At 38.3% G+C, this 25,286-nt stretch overlaps 1 protein-coding gene across 8 annotated transcripts in view; it reads left to right on the forward strand.

The window, feature by feature from the left end:
• Positions 1-25,286, forward strand: part of AUTS2 (activator of transcription and developmental regulator AUTS2) — a 1,153,944-nt gene that overhangs the window by 516,852 nt on the left and 611,806 nt on the right. For all 8 annotated transcript variants that reach the window (XM_070566472.1, XM_070566469.1, XM_070566474.1 and 5 more), the window contains one exon: positions 6,381-6,482. In XM_070566472.1, coding sequence (XP_070422573.1) covers positions 6,381-6,482 — 102 coding nt within the window. The remainder of the gene's footprint in view (positions 1-6,380; positions 6,483-25,286) is intronic.

The following is a 25,286-nucleotide window of genomic DNA, read 5'->3' on the forward strand; positions in this document are numbered from 1 at the left end:
TGGTAGAATTCTAAGATGGCTCTCAAGATATGTGTCCCCTGTTCACTCCCGTGATTAGACTTTTTTATATAGCAGAGTTGGCTTTAAGAAAGGGAGTTACCTTCTATGGGCCTAACCTATGATTTAATCAGATAAAGTCCTTAACAGGGACCTGACTCTTTCTCGAGTAAGAGATTAAACTGATGGAATCTCTTACTTTTTAAAATAAACTGCTTTATTGAAATATAAGTTATATACCATAAAATTCACTCGTAAGTAAAAAATTTAGTTTTATTAAATTTATAGAGTTGTGCAACAATCACTATACTCCAATTTTAGAACTTTGCCATAGCCTCAAATATTTTCCTTGTACCCAGCTGTGAAAGGATGGACTCTTATATTCTTGTGAAAAATTCTGCTAGAACTTGGTAGACTATCCTTTAACCTATTATTAAGTTTAATTTGCTGTATTTCATCAGATTTTTGCAGCTCTTTTAATTAAGATCATTCCATAGTGCCCTCTTTGTTTTGTTATTGTCAGATTTGGGCACAGATTAGCTTTGGATGTTTTTTTCACACTCTGGATCAAATTTTGTTAAATTTGCTTTAAAACTTTAAAGTATTTGATTATGATTTTGACAGTACTACCATAGAATAATGTTTACTGCTATAATTTAGAAATGTGCTTATCACATTTTTGTAATGATAATCACATATTTCACATTATATATTATTATATTATCACATTATCATTATATAATATATTATTTCTATTTTTGGTTTTTCTTTTTATTCTTAGATTTTTAAGATGTATGTCTCCTTTATCTTTGTGGGTTTTGTTCCCAATTTTAATCTAATTTATTAATTGTATAATTTTTTGTTTTAAGATTTTATTTTTCCTCTTTCTCCCCAAAGGCCCCTGGCACATAGTTGTATATGTTTAGTTGTGGGTCCATCTAGTTGTGGCATGTGGGATGCCGCTTCAGCATGGCTTGATGAGCAGTGCCATGTCCACGCCCAGGATCCGAACCGGTGAAACCCTGGGCCACCGAAGTGGAGTGCTCGAACTTAACAGCTCGGCCATGGGGCTGGCCCCTAATTGTTTAATATTTTGATTTCCAATTCATTATGTAGTTATTTAAAAAATCTCCTTCCTTTAATTTTCCCTATAGTTGCTTTTTTGTCTTATTTCTTTATGTTCATTTTGATTTCTATAATTAGGCTATTTATTTCTGTTATTTCCCATTTAATAGAAAATAAATGAGTTAACCTCTAGCACAGATATTACAGATTCTGTAGAGTTAATTTACATGTTTATAGTTTTCATTTTCTTAACTTTTAAGTGGTGTTTTTGTGATTTTGTCTTTGACTCAATTTTAATTGTGGAGAGAATTTTTAAAAAGAACTTTTTGAAAAAGATTTTTAAAAATATCTAGATGATATGAATATTTAGTTCAGAGTGTTGTCATTAATTTTTATCATAGCAAAGGCTGCTCATGTAACTTTTACATTTCGCAATTTATTCTGATATTTTTTGTGACCTAATACATCTTCAATTGGTGGTAATGTCCCGTGGATGCTCTGGATGGTATGGTCTCTGTAAGTTACCATATTTACTATCTATTGCCTGAGTCAAACTGAGTTTTTTTAACTTCTCTGTCCTTTTCTATTGTTCTGTTTTCTTTCTCCCTGATTAGTAGGATGCTAAAGTCTCCACCTTCTGTTTATTTCCTTTATTATTTAAAATGTTTTTACTATATATAATGGCATATCAAAGTTTATAACTTAATCTCTTAGTATAAAGTACAGGAGTATAAAAGATAAAGAGTATACCTTTCATCACTCTAAAATGATTATCTTTGACATATGACTTCATCTAGTCATTTATTTCTGTTAAATCTTTTTTTCTCTTTTTTTACATTTAGGAGTCCTTTATAACTAACAAATAATAGGGTATTTATTTATCTATTTTACCTAATACAAACTAGCTGTCCTTGCTTTTTTTTAAGTGAGAGCTTAATCCACGTATATTATTGTTATTATAACCAATATGCTTAGTTATATGCTTTTGCTTTCTTGCTGTTTCCCTTATTTTCTCTCCATTTCTTTATTAATTATGGTATTGATCCTTTTATCTTTCATAATGATTTGGAAGACAAACATTTTTAATATCTAAATTTGCTAATGGTTAACTTTTAAGATTTTCAAATCCTTACTTAAAATTCTTTCTCTGTTGAAGACAATAACAAGATAACTTCTGATTCTATGATCCCCAAGAAATTTCGCATAAATTCTTTGCCCTGCCCTAGTTTCCAGAATTTAATTTTTAACTTTTTGGCACAACTTGTTTTGTACATTTAAAAATACAATATATTATTCATTTCTGAAGAAAATGTTTTTTCTATTCAGCTTTGTTATTTTCTGTATAGTAGTTATTTCCTGTTAGCTCATTTTGATGTGTCAGCTTTTTCATAAAGTTTTTTAGTTTGGTTCTGTGCCTCTCATCTGAACTACCTTTTAAAGCCTAAAGGGATAAATTAGTAGAAATGTCACCCAACCTATGAAACTTTCCCCATTTGGGGACATTTTGAAAAAACAAAACAACATTTTTACAAGATTAAATACTTGCTACTTTGATGCAAGTGAAGGTGTATTACAAAATTTTGTTGAATAAAAGAAGATTCTGTACTTACTGACACATTTTTCAAGCATTGTGTAGAATTCATTTAGATTCCTATAGGAAAACTCAGCAATCTGAGATAGAATTTATGCTGCTTTTACAACCAAAACTGTGGTAGGAGATTACTTTTGGATGCTCTACTATATTGCAGTGCATAATTCACATCCTTCCTCTTGAGTTCCAGGCATAGATATCTTCTCTACACACTTTATCTTTCTATGAATTTTGTTTGAAGGGTTAATGACACCTGCTGAGCGTCTAGCATCTTGTCAGAATTCTCCATAATCAAGCTGAAAAGAATGGCACAGTCTGGCTCACAAATCTTGGCAGATGTGCACAGAATTGCTTTACCTTGACTCAATCCAGGTTAATGGGACTTTGTTATATTTTCATTAGCAATGTGAGAAAACTGTGGATCTCTGTTTTCCTAATTAGTGGTTAGTAACAGTTAACTCTATGATGAGATCACAGTTTCAGAGTTTGGAGAATATATTATTGACAATGAGATTTAATGAAAAACAACTGGCTTCTTACTTTTTATAAAAGTTGTTAATCTTATTTATTTCTTTTTGAGGAAGATTAGCCCTGAGCTAACATCTGCCGCCAATCATCTGCTTTTTGCTGAGGAAGACTGGCCCTGAGCTAACCTCCCTGCCCGTCTTCCTCTACTTTATATGTGGGACGGCTTCCACAGCATGGCTTGACAAGCAATGCATAGATTTGTACCTGGTATCCGAACGGGTGAACCCTGGGTCGCCCAAGCGGAACGTGTAAACTTAACCACTGCACTACTGGGCCAGCCCAATGTGAATCTTATTGATAGATGTGCTGCCACTCTTGACACATACTAGCTTCCTTTAATTTTGTCTGTTTTGTTCTAATTCTGCTGCCTAAACTATATAATATTCTAATGGGAAGAAACTTCTGGAACTGGAGAGTCCATTACAGTAATTTTTAAATAAATGAGGTCCTGAATTATCTCAAGCCTGATAGTAAGAAATCTGATTGCATCAGTTATAGCAAAGCTTTCTTATAGGAGAGCTACCGTGGATGCTAGGAGAAATCAATGCAAGCAGATCGATTTTTCTTGGGTCTTTAAATGTTTGAGCCAGCACCTGGCCTTTGTAATGTCTCTTGGTTGTAGGTAATAGCTGGGAATTTCAGGTGAAGGATTATAACCTCTGAGTTAGTTATGCTACCCCAAATGATCCATTGGACATGGCGGAAAATGCCAGTTTTAAATGTATTCATGGGATTAGGAATGAATACTTCTTTGCCTGAAATCTTGTGGTTTAGCTTTAGTACTTACTGTAGTCAGTCCATTTCTTTGAAATATTGAGCTTTCTGACAGCTTAAAATCCTAAGTTTCCTTTAAACTTGATCCTGGCTTTGGAGGAGAAAGGGATAGTGTGGGGGTAGATTTTATGTAAGGTTCTCTGAAGAGAATTCACTGAAGTGCTTTTGCTGGCAGGGCACAGGGAAGGCCAGCAAGCTGCTTCCTCTTGGTTTTTCTTAGGTTTTGCCCTTAGCCTAGATCAACATTTAGTCAGATAATTTATGCCAGGGCCACTGGCATCTCTTGTTGGGGCTTGTTGAAGTCATCATTTTCCTTCCATGAAGAAACATGGAAGAGACCCAAATGCAAAGTCTAGATTTTATTAAGCCAGTTGGATATTAAGAAAAGTCTTCACGCCTTTATACCCTTAATTCTCTGCTGGATGTTTCTCACCCTAAGTTGGAGGACTGAGCTTTTATATACATCTCTTGATCAAATATTACCTAATAAGATTTCTTTCCTTGTGAATACAGTCAGGTACCACAAATGTATTAAAAATATATTCTATGGAGAATACTGATATGCTGCAGAATCGTTAATTCTAGGTTAAATGTAAACACATCAGTGGGCACTAAGAATTAAAATGAAGAGAGCAGTGGGCAGTAGAGACAAGGGTTTAGTCCGAGACCTCCTGCCTGATTCTGAGCACATAATTTGCTCTCTCTCTTCATCCATCCATTGGAGGTAGCTTCGTCTACCTTTACCTAACTCAGAGATCCAGTGGGATAAGAGTTCTGACATTGCTTATGAATTAGAGGGCCCACTCCACATACAGGTTTCATCATCAGTACAAATGTATTTAACAGTAGGATATTTTAAACTTGAAAATATATCATAATTATCAAGGGCATTTAATGAGGAATGATATGCTAGTTAAACTTTGAAAGCATATGTTAAAAAATAAATATAGAAATAAAGAGCTCTTCAAAGACCATAGTGGAAGAGATAATATCTGAGTTTAAAAAAGTCTTGTCCTGAGAAGCACAGAGAAGGTAAGGCTGAGCATTTGAGACAGAGGAAATCTAGTGTGAAAAAGCACAGAGCAGGAGTGGACATGACATGTTCAGGAAATTGAGAGAAAGTGATGTTCACTTTAGATTAAATCCTCCTTTATTATAAGTATAAAAGTTAAAACTTGAAGAGAATGACAATATTCTGAACTTTTATTCCATAGTAATAAGAAAAGGCTCATACAGCTTGTATCTGAATTAATTTAGAATTAGCAGGTTAGCAGTAATTTAGGAGAAAACTAAATACTTAAGGGCTTTGGAGGAGACAAAGTAAAATTAGCATCATTTTTCTGGGTTCCATTAGAGAAGTCTGTGTCCATATGTGTGTGACTCATATCCTCATATGGACTGATGGTTTCAATTGTGTGTTTGTTCTCCCCGTCCCCCCTACCCCAAAACTCCCCAGTGCATGGTTGTATATCCTAGTTGTAGGTCCTTCTAGTTCTTCTGTGAGCCGCCACCACAGCATGGCAACTGACAGATGGGTGGTGTGGTTCCATGACTGGGAAGTGAACCTGGGCCACCGAAATGCTGAGAACGCTGAACTTTGACCACTAGACCATCAGGGGTGTCTCTGTGTTTGTTCATTTTTAATGGAAAATCAGAGCTAGGTAAATGTGTAGAACTTCCTGAATGTGAAAATCAGAGTTGGGTAGTTGTATGAAAACTGCTAAAATGTAAGCTTCGTAGGATCAGAGACTTTCTTTTTTATTTATTTATTTTTGGGGGGTTTAACTGTTACTACCAGGCCCAAATGTGGCACTTAATACATATTTGTGGAATGAGTGCTGGCTTAATTTACTTAAGCTGTAGGTCTTGGTTTGGTACTTTAAATATCTGGCAGAGATCTCCAGAATGTTGTCTCAGAAAACAGGATCATTAAGTGTCTTCCCAGAGGTTAAAGCATAAAATGTAGCGTCTCCTCATTTTTCTCCTAGGAGGGGAAAACTTTATTTCTTGTTCTGTTTTTTTTGTTTCTTTTTTTCAGAAGAGGACAGAAGAAATAAGGTGGGAAATCCTAGTTGGTGTAATCTGTCTTTAGCTTATTCAGTGTTTTTGGTCTTTTTATTAGTCACAAAAAATCACAATGGAACAGAGGAGTAATCTGAGGGAAGATTACTTTCCAAGATCCATGGACCTTTGTTAGACTTTTCAAGTGTTTATTTAAGCCTTGCTAAGTCTTTTATCTATATTGACATTGTCATGTTTCTTTCTATCACAGCTTGCCTGGCACTATTCAGAAACTGAGAAGAATGTTAAAGATCAGGACCTTAAATAGTTCACTTTTGACAAAGAATAAAGAACAGGAGTGAAGAAACACTTGTGTGAGGAGACCACTGACTCTTTTCTTTTTTCTCTTTTCTTTTGCCTTTAGCTCAAGCCAGGGCAGAACAGCTGCAGGGACAGTGACAGTGAAAGCGCCAGTGGAGAATCCAAGGGCTTCCACAGGAGCAGCTCTCGGGAAAGGCTCAGCGATGTAAGTTTAAAAAAAAGGAAAAATCTAACAAAACCACAAGACCACATATCCTTTGGGCAAGTCTCAATTCCCCAACACTCCCATCCTTTCACATCACTTTGTATATCCAGGCATGTTGTTCTATTTTCTAGTTTGATCTAAAATGTGTTTTAACAAATAATAAGGTAGATGGGAATATTTGTCACCTTAGGAACAACAGATTACAAAGGGAAGTGATAATACTATTAATGTTAGTGTTACCAATGAAAGAAATAGTCAGGCAGTGCTACAGCTGGGAGACCACGTCATTTAACCATGGGCTTTTTGTGATTTCTTCACCTATGAGGTTGATAACAATCTCTTTGTGCCGTTTTATTCCTGTTGGAAGAGATGACTAACCAGCCACTTACTTGGCAAGAGAAGGATTTAATTTCCTGACTGATTTCTGGGGGAGAAGCCATTGTGAGAACACACCATACCTCTTGTGGGGTCTGTCAGCCCTCCAGACCTGGCTTTTGCTTCTCTTCGGCTTCCTATCCACCAACAGGCCAGTTCTCCCTTTGCCACTTCTGAGAACCACCTGGCCCTCCTTGGATGCTCCTGACTTCTTCCCTAATGTGTCATGTAACAGGATTCTTGACCCATCTTTGCCTGTGAGAACAACACTTGGAAACTTTCTTGTATAATAGATCAAGTAGGGAGAAATTTTTACTATTGATACCAACAAAGGAACATTAGCAGATTAAGTGAGCCAGTACTCTGAAGAAAGAGACAGAAATTCAGTCTCTGAGTTTCAAGAAGAAGAAGCAGAGTTAGGATGTATAGTAAGTTGCAAAAACCGTCACCTCTTGTCGTCTTCTTTTTTTATACTCTAAAGCAGTTGTCTTCATTATGGTGTACAGGATGATCCAGTGTGTTACTGGAAGAAAATATTAGTAGTTAATTGTTTTTTGTCTAAAAAAAGAGAAGTTATACTTTACTAATGTTCAATTTAATAAGCAGTGAGTAGTTCATGTGTATAATTTATAAACATACGTATCTTAGGAGTGTGCTCAAAACTTTTTTTTTTCCTTCTTCTTCTCCCCAAAGCACCATAGTACGTGGTTGTATATTCTAGTGTGAGTGCCTCTGGTTGTGCTATGTGGGACGCCGCCTCAGCATGGCCTGATGAGCGGTGCCATGTCTGCGCCCGGGATCCGAATCAGCGAAACCCTGGGCCGCCGAAGCGGAGCGCACGAACTTAACCACTTGGCCCCGGGGCCAGCCCCTGCTCAAAACTTTTTTACTAAGAAGTGTTCATAAGCATAAAAGGTTAGAGACTACTGCAGCACATTGAGTCATTCCCTATCATCTCCCATTCATTTTTCCATCAGCCAACATGTACAGCCCCAAAACACAGCCATCTTTGTATATCTCTCAAGAAAATTTGTATGATTTAGGGTCAGATTTGATGTATGGGTGAGTTCTTACAAGAATTAAGTGGGACAAACAAAGCATAATTATTTCTATGGTACTGTTAATCTCTTAGTTATAGATAATCGCCTCCCCTTCTTCAGTATAATATCAATTATATGAAGACTACTAACTCAGTCTTTTGCTGTGAGACTGAGTATGTCTGTGTATAAGAACATTTCTTTGTGTGTTTATATGTTTCATTAATTTTGTGATGGAGCTATATATTATAATAATAAACTTATAACAATATTTTTTACTTAAGTTGTTAGCAACAATACTTAATACTTAAATAGCTGTTCTTCTGAGATATTGTTTTTCTTTTAGTATGAAATCTTATTGGCCCTGGAAATGAAAGTTAGTTAATCATAATTTTATTAGAGAGTGGCAATATGAAAGGCACATTAGGCCAAGGGACAAAAGCACAGTATTGTACAGTCATTGAGATCTTTTGACTGGTTGCCCTTTTCACAAGATCACTTTTCATTAGATCAAAGGAAACTGGCAAAAGATATCCTGTGTTCATGGATGGGAAGATTCAATGTTATTAAGATGTCAGTATTACCCAAAGCAATTTACAGATTCAGTGCAATTCCTATGAAAATTCCAACAATCTTTTTTGCAGAAATAGAAAAGGAGATACTCAAGTTCATATGGAATGGCATGAGGCCTCTAGTAGAAAACACAATATTGAAAAAGAAGAACAAGGTTGGGAGCCTCACAATTCCCAATTTCAAAACTTACTACAAAAGCTACAGTGATCAAAACAGTATGGTATGGAGCCATCCCTGTGGCTAGTGGTTAAAGGTTGGTGCACTCTGCTTCAGTGGCCCAGGTCCGGTTCCCAGACACAGAACCACACCACTTGTCTGTTGGTTGCCATGCTGTGGCAGTGGCTCACATAGAAGAACTAGAAGGACTTACAACTAAAATGTGCAACTGTGTACTTGGCTTTGGGGAGAACAAAAAGAAAAGAGGAAGATTGGCAACAGATATTAGCTCAAAGTGAATCTTTCCCAGAAAAACAAAAACAAAAACAAGAAACACCAATATGGTACTGGCATCAGGACAGACATACAGACCAATGGAATAGAATTGAAAGTCCAGAAATAAACTCATGCATCTATGGCCAACTGATTTTTAAGATGAGTGCCAAGTCCATTCAAGTGGTAAAGAATTTTCATCAGATAGATGGTGCTGGACAACTGGATTTCCCCATGAAAAAAATGGAGTTGGACCCCTATATCACAACAAATACAAAAATTAACTTAAAATGAATCAGTGACCTAAATATAAGAGCTAAACTGTAGAACTCTTAGAAGAAAACATATGGGTAAATCTTCATGACGTTGAATTTGGCAGTGGATTCCTAGACAGGACGCCAAAATCATGAGCAGCAAAAAAGAAAATAGGTAAATTGGACTTCATCAAAATTAAAAACTTGTGCATCAAAGGGCATTATCTAGAAAGTGAAAATAAAACCTGCAGATTAGGAGAAAATATTTGCAAATCATGTAACTGACAAGTGTTTAATATCCAGAATATTTAAAAAACTCCTAGAACTCAACAACAAAGACAAACAACCCAATTCAAAAATGGGCAAAGGACTTGTGCAAAGAAGATATACAAATGGTCAGTAAGCACATGAAGGATGCTCATCATCATTAGTCATTAGGGAAATGCAAATCAAAGCCATAGGAGATATCACTTTACATCTACTAGGATAGTTATAATAAGAACAAAAGGAAAATAGCAAGTGTTAACAAGGATATGGAGAAATTGGAACCCTCCTATGTATGTCGGTAAGAATGTAAAATGGTACAGCCACTGTGGAAAATATCTTGGCAGTTCCTCAAAAAGCTAAATATGGTATTACTATATGTCCCACCAATTCCACTTTTAGGGATATACCCAAACAAATTGAAAACAGGTACTCAGATACTTATACACTTAGGTTCATAGTAGCGTTATTTACAATAACCAAAAGGTGGAAAAAACCCAAGTGTCCATCAACAGATGCATGGATAAACGAAAAGTGGCATATATGGACAATAGAATATTATTCAGCCATAAAAAGGAATGAAGTTCGGGGCTGGCCCCGTGGCCGGGTGGTTAAGTTCGCGCGCTCCGCTGCAGGCGGCCCAGTGTTTCGTTAGTTCGAATCCTGGGCGCGGACATGGCACTGCTCATCAGACCACGCTGAGGCAGCGTCCCACATGCCACAACTAGAAGAACCCACAACGAAGAATACACAACTATGTACCGGGGGGCTTTGGGGAGAAAAAGGAAAAAATAAAATCTTTAAAAAAAAAAAAAAAAAAAAAGGAAGAAGTTCTCATACATGTTACAACATGGATGAACCTTGAAAATATTATGCTAGGTGAAAGAAGCTAGACATAAAAAGACAAGTATTGTATGTTTCCACTTACATGAGGTATCTAGAATATGCAAATTCCTAGAGACAGAAAGTAGAACAGGAGTTATTAGGGACCAGTGGTAGGGGTGGGGAGTTATTGCTTAATGGTGACAGAGTTTCTCTTTGGAGTAATGAAATAGTTTTGCACAATATTGTGAATATAATTAATACCACTGAATTGTACACTTAAAAATGGTTAAAATGTCAAACTTTATGTTATAGATATATTTTATCACAATAAAAATAATGTAAAAAAATTAGGGCTATAACAATCCTGCCAGTCTTATGTCAAGCTAGTCTATGAAATACTTTGAGTTCACGCAGCCTTTTAATTGACTAAAATTCATACTTTTTGCTACAACATTATTAAAAGATCAAGGAAAAAGTAGAAATGACCAAAAAAAATAAAAAAGAGAAAGAAGCATTAGTTGGCGTTTAGTGAGACGTGAGCAAACCTCCAGCAACTGCTTTCCTTGACACCAGCATTCTGAGGCTGCAGTCTTCCCTCAGAGCTCTTGTAGTCTAACATCTGCTGAGATGAAGCCTTTCGACAAGTCAAGCCACAGAATGATTCTTTTGGATACGAGGGCATCACCTACCCACACAGTATTTTAAAGAATGAAGATGCCCCCATTTCTTTCAAAGGGAATTAGTGACTGTCAGAGAAGGAGGACATGGAGTCAAAGACCACCAGTGGTTTGTTTTTTAGAATATTTCCCATGTCTCTCCTTACCATGCTTGTGCTTTCATTTACTTCCTTGATCATATGGAAAATACTTTTTTATAACTATTTTAATGCTCTTATCTATTGATTGTGTCATGTATGTCATTTCTGAGTCTGTTTCTATTAGTTGCTTTTTCTCCCCATACGGATTGTATTTCCCAGCTTCTTTGCATGCCTGACAATGTTTTTTTGAATGCCAAACATTCAAATTTTTCGTTGAAAATTCACATTCGTGAATTTTTCGTTGTTGGGTGCTGGATATTTCTGGTTTCTATAAATATTCGTGAGTTTTATTCTGAGATGCAGTTACATCACTTGAAAATAGTTGATTTTTCTGAGGTTTGCTTTCACGCTTTCCTGAGTGGAACCAGAACAGCCTTTAGTCTAGAGCTAATTTTTCCCCTGTACTGAATACTCTGCCTAATTCCTGATGTATTACAAGGTTTTTCCACTGTGACTGGTGGGAATCCCAACTATTCTCTGCCGTGTGAGCTCTGGGAATTGTTCTACCTGCTCCTTCCAGTGCTTGTTTTCCTTGCCTCCCACAAATGTGCTCCTGTAGACTCAGGTGAAGACTAGAGGGCAACCTCCTGCAGGTTTCATGATTCTTTCTCTCTGAAGCTCTCTTCTCTCCCATCCTCTGATTTGCAAATTTCAGCTGCCTTGGCTTCCCCTGATTATCAACTCTCCTTTTCAACTCAGGGATACTTCTGGTCTCCACCTGGATCATCTCCCACCCACCCCCCGACCCTCTGGTGGCGTGAAAACTCTCTCCAGGCAGTAAGCTGGGGGCAATTGTAAGGGTCCTCCTATTTGTTTCCCTTCTCTCTAAGATCGCTGTCCTGCACTGCCTACTGCCTCATTTCTAAAACCCCTTTTTAAATACATTTTGTCTACTTAAGCTGCTAACATGGGAGCGTATTTTCAGTCCCTGTTAGTCCATCATGTCCACTACTGGGTTTTCAGCTGAGATACAAATTCCTGTAAGTCTTCTGCTCACTTTTAGTGATATTTTTAGAAGCTTTGGCACTTGAGACTTACTCTCAAGTACAGCTAATCAAGATACTGTATTATTTCAGCTTTGTTATTTTGAATCAGACAGGCAAAAATAGTAAGAATAAAGAATATTTGACTCATGGGTAAAGCTTAAAGTCCAAATGTGCTTGCCTTTTCTCAATTACATATTTCTAAACCATATTGCCAGGTGTGAATAATTGTGTACAAGGACTTTCAGTTTGTCCACATCAAGGAGACAGTAATTTGTTTAGTCACTAAGGAGAAAGTTAAGGAGAATAAGAATATATAAATATTCAAGATAAGTTTTTCAAGGGGGAAATTATTGCATCTGACTTATGCAGAATTTTGTGACTGAGGAAGTTGTCAAAACTTAGTGGCTAAATTTACTTATAAACTTAGTAGATAAAACAAAGCCCCAAATTATAAAATGGTCCTGGGCATTCATTACAGACACGCTAAGTTTTAATAGCAGTTTATTTGTTATCTGTGTGACCTTGAGCAACTTAATCTTTCTAAGCCTTGTTTTCTTTATCTGTGAAATGGGGATAATTTCAGCTGCCTTGTAGATCTCCTTTAAAGATTACATTTGAATCACATGGCACAGTTTTTGGCATATCCTCTGTGTTCAACAATATTTCCTTTTTGCTTCAGATTTAGAACTTCCCTTAGGAGCCTTCTCTACCCTTTTTAATTTGAATTCCCTTGTAGCTGTCAACTTGCTAAGACCTGCTTATCTCAATCATGACAAACACAAGTCTTGCCTCAGAGTAAAATCCTCATTATCCTATGTCTCCTTACCTATTTTTCTCAACCCCCAACTGTCCCTCTTATTTCCCTGTCCCAATATTGGATCCTAGAGCTTGTATCCTCAAAGTCAAGGTCTGTTCCTTCCTCTGTCTTACTTCTCCTGTCCACTTAGTCACTCTCCTTGATCTGCTGACTTTATTTCTGAAGAGGTGTTTGGGTACAATTGTCTTCTCCTTGGCTATACTGATGCTTCAGATGCCCTCGCTATTTCTTACACGTATGATTCCTGTAGCCTCTCAATGATTTCACCTGCCCTGTCTCTGTTTCCTTTGCACTGTGCTCTACAGTGCTTCCACAGTAGCTTTTCTGAGAGTCAGAGCTCACAATTAAACTGTCTTGAGATATTCTGGACAAAGTCTGCGCTCGTGAGGATTATTCGCAGAGCCCTCCACAAGTGTGAAGCTACTTCATCTTCTCTCTCTCCCTCTACTTCCCCATCTTTGTACCTTATACTTAGTCCCTCTGAACCATTGTTTTTTTCTTGAATAATATGTACTTTAAAATCTTCCTACCTTTGTTTATTCTTTTGTTTCCTTCCCTTTTTTTCTTTTTCTTTTATTCTACCAGCCCTAATGTCACTTCCTCTAGCAAACTCTCCCCACCCCCCTGTGGAAGTAAAATCTTTTAATGCTTTATTCAAATGAGTATATGGATATGACTCTAGTTGCTCTCCGAAAGTTTGAGTCAGGTTTTTAGTTATGAGAAGGCAGAAAAATGTTTAATACTTCTTAAGTGTTCCAGACTTTGAAAGAATTCAAAAATTTCAGAAAATAGTGAAAAGAGATTAAATTCTGGCATGTCTTGTGCTAAACAGTTCTCTAATCTTTAGTTCTGTAGCTGTTTATAGTTCACTTAATATGATCACAGTTGAGGCATTTCTTCTACTTCTTCTTGAGATACCCTGTCTCCTACCTCAAAGCTCCCAGATTTTGGGGTTTTATTGACTTATTTATCCCACTATGCTGTCCTTCACCCATCCATGCAAGCATCTCTCCTGTCCTCCCTTCTTCCCACCCTCCCTCCAGACCTTTATTGAGGTTTCACTCTGTGCCAGGTTCACTAGCTGCTAGTAAGGAAGAAACAGACACGGGCCACACCATCAATGAAGTTCACCATATTTAAGAAAATCTAGTCCAGACCTGTGAAGGACTCGATATTATCTTTCTCCTTTTTATCTTTATTTATTTGTGCCAGATTTTCCTTTTCCCTAACAGCTCGTTTGTGTCTTTTTTCCATTCCTGTACTATATATTTATATATTTTCCAAGATAAGTCATTGTTTTGGTTGTCCAGAAATATTTATCAGACACGTTTTATGTGTCAGGTATAGTTCCGGGTGCTTGAGGTTGAATGGTGAATAAGATGAAGCCTCTGCCCTCATGAAGCTTCCATTCTGTTGAGGGAAGGCAAACAACAAAACTGTTAGCAAATAATAAAATGTATATATTATTTCATATTACTCTCTTATGTAATATATTTTTGATATAATACATTTTATGAAGTAAACAAAACAGTAATGAGAGGTGCAAGGGTGTGTATTGCTACTTTAGGGTGTTTGGATAAGGCTTTTCTGAATAGGTGACTTTTGAAGAGAAGCCTGAATAAAGAAGAAGAGATAGCCCTGTGAAGATCTGTGGGAAGAACATTCTGTGCAATAGGAACAAGCTCAAGGCCCTGAGTCGGAGCAAGCATGACATGTTTGAGGGAAAGAAAATAGGACATTGTGGCTAGAGTACAGAGAATGAGCACAGAGATTGATCCCATAATATCTTCTAGTCTATGGTAAGGAGGTTAGATATTGTAGTGGTTCCCTGGGCTTCTGGAACTAGTGACCACAACGGAGTAGCTTAAAACAACAGAAATCTATTATCTTGTAGTTTTCAAGGCTGGGAGTCCAACATTAAAGTGTGAGCAGGGCCATGATCCCTCCAAGGGCTCTAGAGAAGAATCCTTCCTTTCCTCTCTAGCTTCTAGTGGCATCTGGCAATCCTTGGTATTCCTTGGCTAATGACTACAACAATCCAATGTCTGCCTCTATCTTTATGTGGCCTTCTACTCTTTTTGTAGCTTTGTGTATCTTCTCCTCTTCTTATAAGGAGAACAGTTGTTGGATTTAGGGCCCAGTATTACCTCAACTTAATTACATCTGCAAAGACCCTATTTCCAAACAAGGTCGTTATATCAGTCAGGGTTCTCAAGAGAAACAGAACCAACAGTTTGTATAGATATACACAGTTTTGGAGGCTGACAAATCTCAAGATTGGCACTCAGCAAGCTGGAGAGCCAATGCTTAGTTCCAATCTGAGTGCAAGGCCTGAGTCTCAGCAGAGCTGATGGTGTAATTCCAGTCCAAAGACTGAAAGGTTCAAGACCCAGGAAGAGTCAGTGTTTCGGTTTGAGTTTGAAGGTAGGAAAAAACTGTTATTCCTAGTTTGACTGTGAGACAGGAGGAATCCCCTCTTATTCTGATGGTCATCCTTTTGTTCTATTCAACTGAGAAGATGAGAGCCACCCACATTAGGGAGAGCAGTATGCCTTACTTAGTCATCAATTCAAATGTTAAACTCATCCAAAAACACCTTCACAGAATAACATTTGACCAAATGTGTGGGTACTCAGTGGCCCAGTCAAGTTGATGCATAAAATTACCCCTCACAATCACATTCTGAGGTTCCAGGTGGACATGAATTTTAGAGGGACACTATTCAACTCACTATAGGTTATTATTTAAAAAGCCACTGCAAGATGTTAAAAGGAATAGTGTTACAATTTTTACTTTAAAGTGTTTACTTTGCTTTTTATATGAAGAACTGCAGATAAAGAGGAGAGCAAGAATCAAATCAGAGGAAGAACCAGAAGTCAGTTGAGTATCCATGAGAGCTGGTGACAAACTCGAAGTGGGTTATAACAGAGGCTTGAAAACTGAAGCTGAAAGTAACCATTTCCTTACCTGATGCTTTTTACAAGTTGTTGCCCCATTTTTACTTGAATTCCCCTAGTAGTAATTCCCATTCAAATATATTTTGCATCTTTATCAGCTATAAGAAATCTTATCTCCAAGGCACATTTCTTAGGATTAAGGTTTAAGGTTCTTTTGTCATTGTTTTCTAAAACACTACAGAAAATCTAACAATGAGTTTGTTTTGTGACCTTTGCAAAAAATGTTACTTGGCCATGTGATTTCCTGGCTTAATCCTTCTGCTGTTTACTCCCAAGAGAGAAAAGCATAACTTGGAGTTGGGTAGGTAGTGATGTCAGACACAGTTGGTGATTTGGAAGAATTTTAAATATCCTGTTTAAATTAGTCCTAGGGTCAGAGCACACATCCTCATCTAGGGATGGAGTACACATCCATGCTGTAGTCAGGGAGCTGCAATAGTAGCCATGGTCTCTCTGTGTAGATTTCTAATGAATAGGGGCACATCTATTTTAGACGGATAATCAATTTTAAAAATCCCTTGTTGTAGGTAAGCTGTTAAAATAGAAATGTTAACTTCATGAGTTTAATGAGTAGCTTCAATGATAGCTTAGTGACAGAGATGGAAAGAAAGTCAGATGGGGGGCAGTGAGTAGGAGTAGAATGAGTATTTAATGAATATCCACTTGCAGTCTTGAATGACAGTAGCAACATTCTCCTTCCTGGAAAATGTCTTTCAACTGTGCCTCCTATTACTGTTCTTGCGGCTCGTAGTACCTTGGAGATTGAGGCAGAGTGTGTGTGTAAGAAAGCTCTCCTTTGCTACGTAATAAGATCCAGGTGATTTTTGTGCATGGTGTAAAGGAATGGTCCACTTTCATTCTTTTGCATGTGGCTGTCCAGTTTTCCTAACACCATTGATTGAAGAGACTCTCCTTTCTCCATCGTATGCTTTTGGCTCCCTTGTCGAATATTAGCTGTCCATAAATGTGTGGGTTTATTTCTGGACTTTCGATTCTGTTCCATTGATCTGTGTCTGTTTTTGTGCCAGTACCATCCTATTTTGTTTACTATAGCTTTGTAGTATATTTTGAAATCAGGGAGTGTGATACCTCCAGCTTTGTTCTTTTTTTCCTCAGGAGTCCTTTGGCTATTACGGTCTTTTGTTGTTCCATATAAATTTTAGGATTCTTTGTTTTATTTCTGTGAAAAATGTTGTTGGAACTTTGATAGGGATTGCATTGAACCTATAGATTGCTTTAGGAAGTGTGGATATTTTTTTTCTTTAATTAAGATTATGATGGTTAACAACCTTGTGAAATTACAGTTTTACATTATTATTACTCATGTTGTAGGTACACCAATTCACCCCTAGTGCCCTCCCCCCACCCCCCTTTCCCCTGATAACCACGGATCAGTTCTCTTTGTCCATATGTTAACTACCACCTATGAGTGGAGTCATACAGAGTTCATCTTTCTCTGTCTGGCTTATTTCACTCAACGTAATACCCTCAAGGTCTATCCATGTTGTTGTGAATGGGACGACTTTGTCCTTTTTTATGGCTGAGGAGTATTCCATTGTATATATATACCATATCTTCTTTATCCAATCATCAGTTGCTGGGCACTTAGGTTGGTTCCATGACTTGGCTATTGTGAATAATGCTGCGATGAACATAGGAGTGCATGGGACTTTTGGAATTGCTGATTTCAGGTTCTTAGGACAGATACCCAGTAGTGGGATGGCTGGGTCATAAGGTATTTCTATTTTTAACTTTTTGAGAAATCTCCATACTGTTTTCCATAGCGGCTGCACCAGTTTGCATTCCCACCAACAGTGTATGAGGGTTCCTTTTTCTCCACAGCCTGTCCAACATTTGTCACTCTTGGTTTTGGATATTTTTGCCATTCTAACAGGCGTAAGGTGATATCTTAGTACAGTTTTGATTTGCATTTTCCTGATGATTAGTGATGATGAGCATCTTTTCATGTGTCTATTGGCCATCCTTATATCCTCTTTGGAGAAATGTCTCTTCATGTTCCCTGCTTATTTTGTGATTGGGTTGTTTGATTTTTTGTTGTTGAGCTGTGTGAGTTCTTTATATATTATGGAGATTAACCCTTTGTCAGATAAATAACTTGTAAATATTTTTTCCCAATTATTGGGCTGTTTTTTTGTTTCAATCCTGTTTTCCCTTGCCTTGAAGAAGCTCTTTAGTCTGATGAAGTCCCATTTGTTTATTCTTTCTATTGTTTCCCTCTTCTGAGGGGTTATGGTGTCCAAAAAGATTCTTTTGAAGCTGATGTCAAAGAGTGTACTGCCTATATTCTCTTCTAGAAGACTTATTGTTTCAGGCCTAATCTTTAGGTCTTTGATCCATTTTGAGTTTATTTTTGTGAATGGTGAAAAAGAATGGTCGATTTTCATTCTTTGACATGTGGCTGTCCAGTTTTCCCAGCACCACTTGTTGAAGAGATTTTCTTTTCTCCATTGTAGGCCGTCAGCTCCTTTGTCAAAGATTAGCTGTCCATAGATGTGTGGTTTTATTTCTGGGCTTTCAATTCTGTTCCCTTGATCTGTGCACCTGTTTTTGTACCACTACCATGCTGTTTTGATAACTGTAGCTTTGTAGTGTGGTTTGAAGTCAGGGATTGTGATGCATCCAGCTTTGTTGTTCTTTCTCAGGATTGCTTTAGCAATTCGGGGTCTTTTGTTGCCCCATGTGAATTTTAGGATTCTTTGTTCAATTTCTGTAGAGAATGTCATTGGGATTCTGATTGGGATAGCATTGAATCTGTAGATTGCTTTAGGTAGTATGGACGTTTTAACTATGTTTATTCTTCCAATCCATGTGCATGGAATGTCTTTCCATCTCTTTATGTTGTCATCGATTTCTTTCAAGAAAGTCTTGTAGTTTTCATTGTATAGATCTTTCACTTCCTTGGTTAAACTTATCCCAGGGTATTTTATTCTTTTTGTTGCGATTGTGAATGGGATTGAGTTCTTGAGATCTTTTCTGTTAGTTCATTGTTAGTGTATAGAAATGCTACTGATTTATGTATGTTGATTTTATACCCTGCAACTTTGCTGTAGCTGTTGGTTGTTTCTAATAGTTTTCCTGTGGATTCTTTGGGGTTTTCTATATATAAGATCATGTCATCTGCAAACAGTGAGAGTTTTACTTCTTCCTTACCTATTTGGATTCCTTTTATTTCTTTTTCCTGCCGAATTGCTCTGGCCAAAACCTCCAGTACTGTGTTGAATGAGAGTGATGAAAGTGGGCACCCTTGTCTTGTTCCTGTTCTGAGAGGGATTGGTTTCAGTTTTTGTCCGTTGAGTATGATGTTGGCTGTGGGTTTGTCATATATGGCCTTTATTATGTTGAGGTACTTTCCCTCTATACCTATTTTATTGAGGGTTTTTATCATAAATGGTTGTTGGATCTTGTCGAATGCTTTCTCTGCCTCTATTGAGATCATCATATGGTTTTTGTTTCTCATTTTGTTAATGTAGTGAGCCACGTTGATTGACTTTCAGATGTTGAACCATCCCTGTGTCCCTGGTATAAATCCCACTTGATCATGGTGTACAATCTTTTTGATGTATTGTTGTATTCGGTTTGCCAAAATTTTGTTGAGGATTTTTGCATCTATGTTCATCAGTGATATTGGCCTGTAGTTTTCCTTCTTTGTGTTGTCCTTTTCAGGTTTGGGGATCAGGGTGATGTTGGCTTCATAGAATGTATTAGGGAGTGCTCCATCTTCCTCTGTTTTCTGGAATAGTTTGAGAAGGATAGGTATTAGATCTTCTTTGAATGTTTGGTAGAATTCTCCAGAGAAGCCGTCTGGTCCTGGACTTTTATTTTTGGGGAGGTTTTTGATTACTGTTTCTATTTCTTTACTTGTGATTGGTCTATTCAGATTCTCTATTTCTTCCTGATTCAGTTTGGGGAGGTTATATGAGTCTAGGAATTTATCCATTTCTTCTAGGTTGTTCAATTTGTTGGCATATAGTTTTTCATAATATTCTCTTATGATCCTTTGTATTTCTTTGGTATCTGTAGTGATTTCTCCTCTCTCATTTCTAATTTTATTTATTTGAGTCTTCTCTCTTATTTTCTTTGTGAGTCTGGCTAAGGGTTTATTGATTTTGTTAATTTTTTCGAAGAACCAACTCTTTGTTTCATTGATCCTTTCTACTGTCTTTTTTGTTTCAATATCATTTGTTTCTGCTCTAATTTTTATTATTTCCCTCCTTCTACTGACTTTGGGCTTTGTTTGTTCTTCTTTTTCTAATTCTCTTAGGTGTCGTTTGAGGTGGTTTATGTAAGATTTTTCTTGCTTATTTAGGTGAGCCTGTATTGCAATGAATTTTCCCCTTAGCACTGCCTTTGCTGCATCCCAAATAAGTTGGTATGGTGTGTTTTCATTTTCATTTGTCTCCAGATAATATTTGATTTCTTCTTTAATTTCTTCAATAATCCATTGTTTGTTCAGTCGCATGTTGTTTAGTCTCCACATTTTTGTCCTTTCCCAGCTTTATTCTTGTAGTTGATTTCTAGTTTCATAACATTATGATCCGAAAAGATGCTCGATATTATTTCAACCCTCTTGAACTTATTGATGCTTGCTTTGTTTCCCAAGATATGGTCTATCCTTGAGAATGTTCCATGCGCACTTGAGAAGAATGTGTAACCTGCTGTTTTTGGATGAAGTGTTCTATATATATTTATTAAGTCCATCTGGTCTAATTTTTCATTTAATTCTATAATTTCCTTGTTGATTTTCTGTCTGGATGATCTATCCATTGGTGTTAATAGGGTGTTGAGGTCCCCTACTATTATTGTATTGTTGTTGATGTCTCCTTTTAGCTTTGTTAATAGTTTCTTTACAAATTTTGGTGCTCCTGTGTTGGGTGCGTATATATTTATAAGTGTTATGTCATCTTGGTGGAGTGTCCCTTTTATCATTATATACTGCCCCTCTTTGGCTTTCTTTATCTGTTTTGCTTTGAAGTCTACTTTGTCTGATATAAGTATGGCAACACCTGCTTTCTTTTGTTCATTATTAGCTTGCAGTATTGTCTTCCAATATTGTCTTTTGCAGTATTGCAATATTGTATTTGCAGCTGACGTGTGTTTCCTGGAGGCAGCATATTGTTGGATCTTGTTCTTTGATCCATCCCGCCACTCTGTGTCTTTTGATTGAAGAGTTCAATCCATTTACATTTAGAGTGATTATTGATACCTGGGGGCCTACTGCTGCCATTTTATTACTTGTTTTCCGGTTCTTTTGCATTTCCTTTGTTTCTTGTCCCATGATTTTTGGATTCCTAATTCAAGTAGGTAAATTTCTGTATTGGCTTTCTTCTTATTTGTAATTTGTGACTTTATTCTTGTTATTTGTTTAGTGGTTACCAGGTGGTTTGTATAACACATCTCGTAGATGAGATAATCCTTTTTCTGATAGGCTCTTATTTCCTCAAATTAAAATGTTCCATCCCTTTTCTCTTCCCTTTCTAGGTTGTTATTGTCAGATTTCTTTTTCTCTTCTTTTTTGTGTTGTGAGTTTATGGTTAAAATGACTAGGTTATATTTATTCTTGGTGTTTCTGTTCTGTTTATCTTTAATGTTTTATTTAACTTTTGCTAACCTGTTCTGATGGAGAGCTGCTACTTTCTGTTATTGTCCTTCTGCTTATCTCCTTTGTTCTGGATTTTGTAACCGCTTTCCTTCTTTTGATTTTTCAGGTATGAGGTTCTTCCTGAGCATTTCTTGAAGAGGAGGTTTTGTGGCAATGAACTCCCTTAACTTTTGTTTATCTGGGAAAGTTTTTATTTCTCCATTGTATTTGAAGGATATTTTCGCTAGGTAGAGTATTCTTGGCTGCAGGTTTTGTCCTTCAGAGTTTTGAATATTTCATTCCAATCTCTTCTAGCCTGTAAGGTATCTGCTGAGAAATCTACTGATAGCCTTATGGGATTTCCTTTGTAAGTTATTTTCTTCTGCCTGGCTGCCCTTAATATTTTCTGTTTGTCATTGACTTTTTCTAGCTTCACTACTATATGCCTTGGGATTGGTCTTCTTGCATTAATAAAGTTTGGAGATCTATTGGCTTCTGTCACATGAAGTTCCATCTCTCTTCCCAAGTTTGGAAAGTTCTCAGCCATTATTTCTTTGAACAGGCCTTCTGCCCCCTTCTCCTTCTCTTCTCCCTCTGGTATACCTATAACCCTTATGTTGCATCTCCTAATTGAGTCAGATAATTCTCTGAGAGTTTCTTCATTTCTTTTTAGTCTTAGTTCTCTCTCCTCCTCTGTCTGCAGCATTTCTATATTCCTATCCTCCAAATTGCTAATTCTGTCCTCCATATTATCAAACCTACTGTTCAGAGAGTCCAGATTTTTCTTAATCTCTTCCATTGTGTTCTTCATCTCCAGTATTTCTAACTGGTTCTTCTTTATAGTATCAAGCTCTTTTGTGACATAGCTCCTGAACTCATTGAGTTGTCTATCTGAATTCTCTTTTAAGTCAGTGAGCTTTTTAATAATGGCTGTTTTGAAATCATTGTCATTTATGTTATAGATTTCATTGTCTTTGAGATTGTTTTCTGGGTACTTGTCATTTTGCTTCTGTTCTGGAGATTTAGTATATTTTTTTATACTGCTTGATGTCGTGGATTTGTGCCTCCGCATAGAGATAGAGTTTAATTACTGCTTCCACTTGTTTCTACTGGTGTGGCTGGGGAGCAGCTGCTTAGACTGCACCGACCAGGAACCCTGTCAGCTGTTGCTTACTGGACCTGGGCCCCTTCTCGTAGTCACAGTGGTCCTGTGGGGTCCCTTGTCAGCTGTGGTGGCAATCGCAATGGGTCCTCAGGCTGCTGGTGCCTACTGTTGCAGACCACCTAGACACGCTCCCTCCTTAGGATCTGCAGCAGTGTTATGGGCTTTCCCAGTGACCGGGAGCAGGATCACCTATATTTGCAGCTCCGTCACTGTCAGTTCCCACAAGATATCACTTGTCCACTGTAGGCCACAGCAGAGCTATGGGTATCTTCTGCAGTCTGTGGTTAGCTCACCTAGCTGTGCTACTTTTGCCCCAGGGCCTTCCAGCCTTCTGATTGCTGGTCAGGGCCTCTCCACTAGTGCTGTGCAGAGGCTTTCACGTGGCTGCTGTGGGACTGTGGATTTTCCCTCTGGGCCATGGAACCAAGCCGCTGGAGTTCCACCCAGCCTTGGGCCATGCCCACGGGATCGCTGGGTCTCCCTTGCCCCTTCTGAGACACAGAAGGAGTCCATGAGTCAGAGGCTGGTGGGCTGCTGCGCTGCCTGGGATCCTCCTCTCCCGGAGCCTCCCAGCGTTCTGAATGCTGGGCAGAGCCTCTCTGCTAACGCTGAGTAGAGGCTTTCCCTGCCACTGGTGCGGGCCCATGGAGTGTCCCTCTGGGCTGCAGAGCCAGGTCGCTGGAGCTCCACCTAGCCCCCGGCCATGCCCACGGGATCTCTGGGTGCCCCTGCCCGCTCTGGGATACAGCCGGAGTCCATGAGTCAGAGGCGGTTGGTGTGCTGCTGCCTTGCCCAGGATCCTCTTCTTCGGGAGCCTCCCAGCATTCTGAATGCTGGGTGGAGCCTCTCTGCTAATGATGAGTAGAAGCTTTCCCTGCTGCTGGTGCAGGACTGTGGAGTTTCCCCCTGGTCCTGGGGTAATTGCAGGGGGCTTAGGTAGGGCTGTAGTCACCAGTTTCCACTGTCGCTCCGCCGGTGCATGCACACACCCACCCTTGGTGCATGGCGATGCTATGGGGGTGTCCACTGGAAGAAAGCTGCTTGCAGGTACTAGGCTGTCCGGGGATCTGGCATTGGAGCGTTTTCACCTATCTCCACCTCCTCCCGGGGGGAAGTCCATCTGCCTACTGATGTGTAGCAGCACAGGTCTCTCAGGCGTCCTGAGATGCTATACGGATATCCTTTGTTAACCGATGAATGTCCAATTATTTGTAGATTAGAAGGGGGAGAGACAAAGAAGACTACTCACTCCCCCATCTTGGTGACATCCTGTTTGTTCATTCTTTAAAAACACCCTTTCGTTTTTCAAGCCTCGGTGTGACTCACAGCCTTTTCTGGATTCTAAGGCTGTTTTGCTTGGACAGAGTTTGCCTTCTCTCTTCAAGCAAGAAAAATGGAAGACCCTTCTTCTCATTAGAAATTGACTAGGGAAACATAGAAAGTTGAAACCAACTTGACTCCATTAGATGGTTCGGTGGTGAGGGCGTCACCACCTGTCTGCTTTCCTAGGCCTTTACCTCGTGGTGTCTGTCTCTTCCTGTAACATGAGAAAGCAGTACCAATTCCTAAATGCACATGGGTAAATAAGTAACTAACATAACACATTTCGAACAATAAAAAGCTGTTTATAAACATTTATTCCATTTTTGTAGCATAATTTGGTGTTGCCCATGGTTTGAGGTGTTTATGGAATTTTTGACTTGGAAAACTGTTAAAGCTATCAAATATTTTCTGCTATATTTAGATACAAATTTAGATTAGGCATGCATGACCAAGACTCTTCTGGGCCTTTTGGATAGCAAGGACCGGGGATATAGTGTGTATTGTGAGCTATCAGTGAAACCCTGACTCCTGCCCTGTTGTTGGTCTCAAAACTTCTGTTACCTGTATCTGATGGTGGAAGTTCTATTGGTGACCAGGGTGACCACTGAATACAAGGTCATAGCCAGATTCTTGGGGTTGTAGAACTGGAAGGAGAAATCTCTTTGTTTCAGAGATGTTGTTTCTGTTCAAATTCTCTAGCTGTGATTGAAGGGAGCTGGCACTTGGCCAAGAAAAATATGGTGGAGGAGGGAAAATAAAGGGAGGAAACGTCAATGCCGTGGACATTTGACAAAGTAGATTAGAAGGATTTTTCTACAAAGTTCTTTGCCAAGTGTAGAAATCACATATTAGTGCCACAAATCTTTTCCTATTCAAAGAAAATATGGTGAGTACAGTGGGTTCGCAGCTGTGGGTACCCTCTGACTCTAAGTTCTGTATGCTTTCTAGCACATGCTGAAACCTGAGTGGACCTTTAATGTACTTGAGGATCTAGTGTCACTGTTCCTTCATGTGTCTCTCTGTGCATGTGCATGTGTATGTGTGTGTGTAGGGGGGAGTATTTTAAGGCAGGGTGCTTAAATGCTTTGTTGCATTATGTTAATTCCTCGGCAGTGCAATCAAATTCATGTCGTAATTAAAGCTGTCAGTTGGAAGGCAAGCCAGTCGCCACGAAAACACAGCATAACAAATGAAGTGAAATGATTCTGCGTGTAGCTATACAATGCTTCGCCAGGCATGAAATTAAATAAGTAATTTGATGTTGACATCAGAAATTGAAATGATACCCACTGTTCCCTCATTCAGTCAGACCTGCATAAACAATAGCCAGAACAAATATGCACAACAAAGCCCTCTTCTCCACCCAGCTCCCTGAGTAATGTA

This window comes from Equus przewalskii, chromosome 12, assembly GCF_037783145.1.
Source record: "Equus przewalskii isolate Varuska chromosome 12, EquPr2, whole genome shotgun sequence".
Lineage (NCBI taxonomy): Eukaryota > Metazoa > Chordata > Mammalia > Perissodactyla > Equidae > Equus > Equus przewalskii.